At 50.3% G+C, this 9,138-nt stretch overlaps 1 protein-coding gene across 1 annotated transcript; it reads left to right on the top strand.

Annotated features, from left to right (window-relative positions):
* Positions 1–337: 337 nt before the first annotated feature.
* LOC144179861 (endothelin-converting enzyme 1-like) lies at positions 338–5,698 on the top strand. Its single transcript, XM_077708288.1, has 2 exons — positions 338–343; positions 3,004–5,698. The coding sequence occupies exons 1-2, from the start codon at positions 338–340 to the stop codon at positions 5,125–5,127; spliced, it is 2,130 nt and encodes a 709-aa protein (XP_077564414.1). The 3' UTR covers positions 5,128–5,698.
* The last annotated feature ends 3,440 nt before the right edge of the window (positions 5,699–9,138 follow it).

Below are 9,138 nucleotides of genomic sequence, written 5' to 3'. Positions count from 1 at the left end.
TATTCTTCGTTTGCCGGCTCATGTGGTCATAAATCTCAGGAAGACGTGCAAAAAAAAAAAAAAACGTTTCTGCTCAACATAAATTTTTTTATTGCCAAATGTCTTCATTGCCTCATTAATAACCCAGCTAATACTTGCACAATATAGCTCTACATTTTGTTTGTGGGCTAATGGAGCCCTAAAATTTAAGAAAACACGCACAAAACATTGGTATGCTTGAAATTTAAAAAAAAAATCAGGGCTCGTCAAATCGCAGCTCTGCCTGAGCTTAAGGTACCAGTCGTAACCAGAGTAAAGTTATGTACAGACTACCGACGCAACAGCAATATCGTGAGCAATGGACGTAAGAAAACGGCGTTTCACGCAGCTAGTTCGGTTGGCTGAGACGTGAAATGACGTCATTATTTAAAGATATTACGTCATTTGCGTCAAGAGTCTGTACAATCGTGATAAATTGAACTACGAACAACGGAGCGCGTGGCTTTCAGTACACGTCGCGCATCGATCCTGCAGGGCGACAAGCCGCGTATGCGCAATGCGAACAAGTTACGAGAGTTCGTGACCAACCTTGATATGGAAAGACCATCGTATTTCCATCGTTTGTTGGGCGCTCAGCACGAAATTAAAAAAAAAAAAGGAATATAGCTGCGTGCGCCATTTTCACTCATCGTAGCAACAAAGTTAGCTAACGCTTGCGTGAGCGGGCGCCGAACGCAATGGGAGGACAAAACCAGTGTCTAGAATAGACACAACAATAACGCTCACACGCCGCACGACGGTCTTTCCGTATCAGGGAGGAAAGAAAAGGTTCCTTTCCCCCATGTTCCATATCAACGTTAGGCACGAACTCTCGTAACTTGTTCGCACTGCGCATGCGCTGCCCGTCGCCAGGATGCGCGGCATGCATTGAAAGCCACGCACTCGTATTTCAATTTATCGCGATAGTACCTGGCGTTAGGCACTTGTATAACCGCCAAAGCGAAACCCTCCACTCGGGCACCGATTCTATTCCCGGCCGCGGCGGCTGGTGGGGGCGAGGCACCAAAACAACCGTTCGTACAAAATTTGCAATGATGTTACCGAACCCAAGGTGGACAAAATTTCGCCCTGCCTTAGAGAGTGCCTCGTTCCGTGGACAATCCGGCCCGTTACCTGTACGACCCAAGCTGAATTCATGGCTATAGGTTTGCTCCAACGGCTCTTCTGAACTCCAGCCCTAAAATTCGATATAAAAAGTAAACGGGTACTTAAGAACTCCAATGTAGGAATGGAAATCTATTATTCTGGTCGAAGATCGAGTGCTCACCAAGCATCGGAGATTTTGTGCGAGCACACAACACAGTTATCACGCAGCTGCTTTATTTCGACCAACACTAGCAATTGCCGCCCTTGCTACATAATGGTTTAGCAGCTTGGAGCATAACCCGCCGTGGTGGCTAATTGGCGCTGCGCTACTGAGCCCAAGGACGCGGGTTCGATCCCGGCCGCGGTGGCTGCTCTTCAGATGGAAGCTAAAAGCGAAAACGCCCATGTGATCGATTTCAGCGCCCTTTAAAGGGGCCCTGCAGCACTTACCATCGTCTACTCAGAATGTATTTTGGGGTAAAGTCTATTGTCCCAGCAATCTGCTCCCGCAAGAATGACGAAAATCCGTTCACTATCACCGAAACTACGCGCGATAAGAAATCGCGCATAATTGTTCCCTCTCAACTCGACCGCTATGCTATGCTATTAGGTCCTTGGGAAGGGGTAGGTGGAGGAAAGGGGCCCGAAACTGTCTGACAAGGGCTGTCGACACCTTATCAACTCGACCGCGGACAACGCGACGAAAGCTACGCCCCTCTCTCCAGGAGGGAGAGGGGGGCGGCTCGCGGCGTTCGATATATCACAGGCCGAGGAGTTTTCTCCTTTTCTCCGCAACGTGGAGGGATGTATTTCTGGTCTGGTGCCACAAAGAAGCAGGCATGGCTGCCTGCTCGCAAGCAAGCGCTCAGGCTGGTAGGGCGTTTTTGAAGCAATAAACTTTTGTTGTCGAGTGGTCTCGTTGCAAGGGGAGTATGGAGTTCGTCACTCAAACTCCGCGAGCGCTCAAAACACAAAAGAAACGCCAAATCTGTCTGTACAGGTTTAGGCATTAAAGAGGTTGGTACACAGCGCCGGCAACGGCGGATCGTCGCAGGAAAATGCGAGAAATAAGCTGCGAAGTTGACCAGTGACAGCCAATCGGACAGCCATGGCCTTAATGACGTCGTTTAGGCCATGCCGGGGGGTGCATAATGAAGAGAGCGCAGTTGGTTTTTCCGCGTCTTTCACCGCGATTTGCGCGCTCACCGCTTCACGTGCACGTTTGCTATTTGGTTCAGGTATTCCTGGCAGTGTAAACTAAACGTCGCGCAGGTTTACTTGCACTACTCAGTGTTGCAGGGTCCCTTTAAAGGTCACCAGGTGGTCAAAATTAATCCGGAGCCCTCCACTACGGCGCGCCTCATAGCCCATGTGAGTTTCGGCGCGTTAAACCCCACAATCAATCAATCAACCAACCAATCAATCAGCTTGTAGTATCGTTTCATTTCGTTTCTACTTTTCAGCTACTGACCCAGTCTAAAAAGGGAGCTAAACTTTACAATCCCAGTGACGAGGCATTGAGAACGGCTTGATAGGCTCCCCGGAACTGTCGTACAGGCTCAACCACTAAGGCGCCGCTCTATGAGCACGAGGTCGTGATTTCGACTCCCGGTCTCTGTGGTGGTTCTCTTGATGGAGGCAACCAAACGCCACGTGCGCGTAATTTCGGTTCACGGTAAAGGCACTAACACTCCACTACATCGGGCTTTGTAGCCGGGATCGACGTTTCAAGCCAGAATTTGAACTTCTCAACAGATTTGGTGCTGAACTTCTGGACAAAGCTGTCGAGGCTGAACAAAGCTGACCCCTGCATGCCTACAGTAGGAACTCGACACATTTGTAACTTGGCAATGCTTGCATCTTTTTCTCTCTTTCAAGCTCGGGGAAGAGACCTCGTCGGCAAGGTCTACGGCACTGCAAGAGAGCGCGCGGGGGCCTCCAAAAAAGGGGCACCAGCTCGTAGTGTCCATCGTGATCGTGTTGGCGACGCTGGTGGTGTTCGTTGCCGCTTACCTCCTGTTCTTCCGCACGGTCTTCGTCATTGCCTACTGCGACACGGACGACTGCATCAGTCACGCCTACACCCTCTCCGCCGCGCTGGACCCTAGTGTGAACCCGTGCGAAGACTTCCACGCGTACGTCTGCGGCCGCTGGCAGAGGAGCGCCACCCACGAGTCCATTCAGGACGGCCTCGTCAGGTTGGCCTTGAACAACTCGGTCGCCGAGCTGGAGAGTGACCTCTGGGAGGACGAACGGGCCAGCCAGTTCTACCACAAGTGTCTCAAGCCGGAGAAGAGCGGGAGCATCCGAAACATCCACTTGCTAAAGGCATTTATGAGAAACTCTCTGTGGCTGGTCTGGCCTTACGAAGTACCCAAGAGCGACGGCAAACTCCACCCCTTACTTGTTATGCTTAGAATGGCCCTCAGATGGGACGTCAACTTCCTGTTCGGCGTGGAGATCGCCTACAACACATCCAGCGGCGGAGCGGTTCCGTTTGTCAAGTGGGGTCAGCTTGGTGCCGCCTGGAGAGACCACCTGGCCACGCCCATGAGCGGGCCGGAGTATCTTCAACACATCCTGGACAACCTGGGCGCTCTGAACGCGCCCCTAATAGGTGCTACCGCCAAGGAACTACAGGACATCGAGAAGGACTTCACCAGCGACATTTACGGCTCCCTCCACAGCCCGGCTAACCAGACGTTCATTGCACTCAACAAGCTGGACGACAGAACTTCTGTCCTCCCGAACTCCTGGGCCAATTTTTTCAGGCAAGTGTTCGGCGAAACGGGCGACGGATTGCTTTTGAGCCTAGATAATCTGATAGCGTTTGAAGACTCGAGGATAGTCGATAGCCTCCAAAGGTTGTTCCTCCAGCACTTTCGAGAGCAAGCCGGAAACGACACTAAGGACCTGTTCCTGATCGGCCTCTCCTGGATGTTCATCCAGTCCCATTTGTGGGCAGTGGCTGGAAAGCCTAGCCTGATGTTCCGCGACGCCGCCGAGAGTAAAATGAAGATAGCCTGCCTCGAGTACGTGGATTCGCGCCTTGGGCTGCTCAGCTCCGTCAAACATGTGACAGGGCGCTACAAGACGCCGGAAATCCGCCAAGCTGTCTCGAGCTTTGTCAACCGCAGCAAACAGACGATGGATTCGCTGCTTAGGACAGCTAAATGGATCGACGAGGATACCCTGAACGGGGCCAGGAGCAAGATACACACCATGACGGTCAACATTCTCCCAGCCGAGTACTTCTTCGCGCCCAAAGCACGCGCGGAGCTGTATGCGAGCTTCCCGGACGCGAGCAACTCTGTCTTCGTAGACGTCTGGCAGCAGTACTCGGAGCACTACCAGAGGCTGCAGAGCCACCGACACTTCCCGGATGTGTACAGCAAGCGGATGACCTTCCATCGCGAACCGTACACCTACAAGTATCTAACGAACACCGTCGACGTGGCCCTGGTGGGGCTGGAACCGCCGCTGTACTACCTGAACGCGACGCTGGCCATCACCTTCGCCGGCGTGGGCTACAGGATCGCGCGGGAGATGTGCCGAAGCATCGACGAGCAGGGGCAGGCAGTCGACAGCAAAGGCGCACTCAACCAATGGTGGAAGCCCGTGCTCACCACGGAGTTCAGTCGGCGGACGAGCTGCGACTTGAAGCTCAGCCCCGCGCCAGCCCGACACGGCGCCCCCGTGGTCGCCTTGCTCCCCACCATCCCGGCCCTCGAGGTGGCGTTCGCGGCGTACAAGCTGGCGGTCGCCGACGACATTCGCGTCAGGGGCGCGCACGACTTGAGGCTGCGGAAACTGGAGTCCTTCTCGGACGACCAGATATTCTTCATGAGCTTCTGCTACGGCCTCTGCGCGAAGCGGGAAGGGTCGAACGGCGACGAGTGCAATGTGCCCGTGAAGCACTCGCGAGCCTTCGCGGAAGCGTTCCAGTGCCCTCTGAATTCGCCCATGAACATGCCCGAGAAGTGCACGTATTTTCTCGACTAACTCTCTCACCCACGGGCACCATTTTTTTGTTTTTGCGAACAGTGCTTAACCTAGCTGTGGCTCCTAGCCCGTGCGCCTATTTGAAGCTATTTTGTATCTTTTGCTTTTGTATTTTTCTTTGTATTTTGTTCCGTGCAGGTCAGCGGATGGTGGTTTGCATTTATTTTTATAGATAATTTCAGTGATTTTTGACATACAACGGCAACCGAAGTTTGACGTCACAAACACGAGACATTACACCCACGTGCACCCACTCGCACGTCCTTTTAAGCCGGTGTGCTGAAATTCCCGCATCCTAAATGCATGCGGTTATATTTCTCGATTATTGGCTAGTTATGATCCTTTTAAACAGCCAGTTCCACTTGTTGAGCCGCGCTCCCAAGTATTGTTTTTATGTGGAGCTGATGCATCATGTTTCTCTCGAAACGAGACAATCGGAATCGTTTGGCTTGCGTGCGATCGTCCCTTTGGCAAGCATCGATCGTGTGCATGACCACGCTGCTACTGCAGTTTACCATCGAGTCAAGATGAACTTGCCAAATGTATTCACGCTATTATGCGAGAGGTACAAATAAACTACTGCCATTTACACCCGATTCGTCAATACTGCGACCTGCTTTTATTATACTATATACACATTCTGTGCATGTGTAATGCAATCATAGCACAACTGCAGTGTGGGCATTCACAAACACCCAAGGATTGGTTCGTTCAGCGAAATTATTGTATTTTCGTGCGTACAACCCGCACAAAAAATGCGAATATTTCAGTGGTAAAGTAGGCGTGCGGATAATACACGGGGCTTTATTCCTTTAGTGCGGCTTCACGGCAATGCACGTTGTGCCGTGAAGCTCCTGCGCAGCAACGCAGCCTTCCATGGCAGCGATTGCGCAAAACATACAAGGACAGGGAAGAAAAAACAAAGGCGAGTGCACTCTAACAACGAAATTTTATTGGTGAATTGTGACTTTAGCCTTGCAGTCAGTGCATTCTACTCGCTAAATATACGCTTTTTCTGTCTACATGTTATAAGATGTGTTGTTTGACCAGTAGCTTCGGTGCAGCCTTTCCTGTATCAAATGTGCGGGCAATACGCAAGGACTTTCTTTTTATCTTCCGGCGGGCTGAAAGTGTAGGTGCGGATTATATGCAGAGGCGGGTTACACGTGCGAAAATGCGGTGTAATGATAGCATGGCTTTCCTTGGCTTCGTTAGCTGGGGTACTCGTGCCATTGGCAGCATTTGCCGGAGTACTCGAAGGCGGCTTTTACGCACTGACAAAGCCAACAAACTGTCACTACAGTTATTGCATGATTGAAGTGATGGAGGCTTAAAATTCTTACTAACAAATTAGAGCAATATAGTAGAGCAATTGTGCCAGTTGCTTACATAATAAGAACTGCAATGAATAAATACATGGAGGTACATCATTAGCTTTTCAATTTTTCTACCTATCCAGGTGTAAAGAACAAAACATTGAATCGTGCAAAAGTGGTCTAGCTCTTACAAGTGCAGTTTTAGCACAGCCCATTTTGTATTTAAAGGAGCCATGAAGAGAAAACACAAGTTTGGTTCATTCGAAAGATTGCCTCGTCAGAACCATAACGACACCACTTATAACGCAAACTTCGCTCAAATAAGCTACATAATTAGGAAAAACGGGAATGGTCATGCGACCCACCAGCTCATTTCCCGCAACAGAACCTATGCCGTCACATGGGCTAAGCTCTGCGATTGGCGGAGGCCGGCAAAAGCAAACGCATGTTAGGCAGGGCTTACAGCTTGCATAGCGAGCTAAATGCCCGTGAAACATACTGCACATTCTTTTTATGACAAAGAACGGTGGAGTAAACGGTTGAAGGTCCGAACGAACTCGCAAGCGTGTGCGCCAATGCGTACGAAACTAGCGCGCCGGCCGAGCTCGACATCTCGCCGTCGCGCAGACGAATTTTCGGGTTCGAGGCTCTTCGGGGCCAACGAACCGTTCCAGCACGCACAGCCGCGACCTTGCTTCGTATCGTAATCCCTTCACAGGAGGTTGGCCGTCATATCGCCAACCAGCAAAGGTAAAAATAGAAACGAGGGGAGTAAGGAACAGCAAGAAGCGACGAGATAGTGCCAGTCGTCGCGTAAGTTTCGAATGGTGTTGGCTTGCTGCTGTCGTTACGAGCTCGTTTCCAGTTTACAACCACTGAAAACTTCAGTTTGTTCAGTTACGGCAGGGACCCTTACGTTAGCTCACTCCTGGAACATGCTGGCGCTCGTTGCCGACTTCGTCAAATCGCTCTGACCTTGGGGAAAAAAATGCCGTAAACACCGCGCATTGACGCTCGTATCTTTCTGGTCGAAGCAGAGAGCTCGCGCGAACGGCTTTCCATACACGACACCGGCCAACTGGCATAAGTGATACTGCTACTGAAATTGAACTATTATTAACCGTAATCAAAATACGGCACATACGTACCAGTCTATATTCGTCCGTCGCGACGGGGCTGACGAGGCAGCGGTGCCGACGGCTGGGCGTTCGTCTGTTGTGGCTATCGCGGAATGGTCGCTTTCCCGTCCACCGCGTATCCCACAACTCTTGCCGCTCGTGCACTTAGAAGCATTGAGCGTTATTGTGGTGTGAGGTTGTTAAATGCAAGCCCGAGCTCCTCGGCGAGAGTTTTGTTCTCCGGATCAGGCGATTCCATGACTAGGGCTGCGGATGCACTAGGTTTTACTAGTATTTTTAAAATGGCCGCCGTCTCGATCGAGTCCCCGCGTGTGGGTGCTATATGGAGTCGACATACTAAGTATCTGTTTCATGGACCGGCTCTATGACGCCATTGTACACGTGACGGAATGTTCAATTTTAGCGGGAGATTTAAAAATTTGGCTTGAATTGCCTTATTTCTCAGTGAATAAAGCATCATTTGCTTCCGGGAAAGCGCTTGGGGTACTATGAAACACCTAATCTTTCGAATAAAACAAACTTTTGTTTTCTCTTCATGGCTCCTTTAACAGCCGTTCGTGCAAAGTCTGCTTCTGCACAAGTCGGACAAAACTTGACTGGGAAAAATGATGTGCATTGATCCCTGTAGTACTATCTCCCACCATTCAGTGCTTATTAAAGGAGCCATGAAGACAAAATACAAGTTGGGTTTATTAGAAAGACTGCTTAGTCCCGATAACAATGATACCAATATCATCGCAATCTTCGAGCAAATAATGGAGATATTAAAGAAAACGTGTGAAGCCGTGGCGACCCCCTAGGCAATTTCCCGCAACTTTTCTATGACGTCACGGAACCTTGTTTCTGCGATTGGCGGCCGACTCACTGACCTGTCGCGACGACACATGACTGGACGTCTGTAATGGGGCCTCTAGTTCCATTTGACCGCATCGCTTGAATGGTAACGTGCAGTTAACGCACTGAAAATTATATTTTATTGTTGGCCCGTATGACGTCATTCTTGCTCATAACACGACACTGTGGCGCAAAATTTTGAAAGTTTTTAAATACTTCTTGCTTTTTTTTCGGTAAAAAACATCTTTTGTGGCTCTAATGAAGCTGAGTGAGATACTGAATCCTAGTTCTTTCAAATTAAACCAACTTGTATTTTCTCTTCATGGCTCCTTTAAAGGGGTACTGACACAACATTTTGAAGGCGAGATAACTTCGGAAATAGATTGGTGTGGACACATATACATCATCTGCAAAATGTCAGCGGCGAATACAGCCTATAACATATTTAAAATCAAAGTGTGAGAAACGCAACCGAGCAGCCAGCAGAGGACCACGCGCAATCGACATCCCGTGGGTATTTTGTAAATAGACAACATCCACAGTATATTCTAGGCACTGTATCCACAGACGCCACGAGTTTGTGTTTGCCGCTTCCGCACTGCCGCCGCTTTTCGCCGGCTCGCCGCTCCAATCGGAGGTTCGGAGGGCGGAGCTTCTGCTCTCGAGAACGAACGACCCGATCGTTGGCGGCGGAGCTCATCGGGCAGCTTGCCGCGAGAAAA

The sequence above is a fragment of the Haemaphysalis longicornis genome, unplaced genomic scaffold (genome assembly GCF_048455015.1).
Source record: "Haemaphysalis longicornis isolate Haplotype H1 unplaced genomic scaffold, Haemaphysalis longicornis Haplotype H1 scaffold_4, whole genome shotgun sequence".
Taxonomy (NCBI): domain Eukaryota; kingdom Metazoa; phylum Arthropoda; class Arachnida; order Ixodida; family Ixodidae; genus Haemaphysalis; species Haemaphysalis longicornis.
This window is presented reverse-complemented; position numbering and strand designations above follow the sequence as displayed.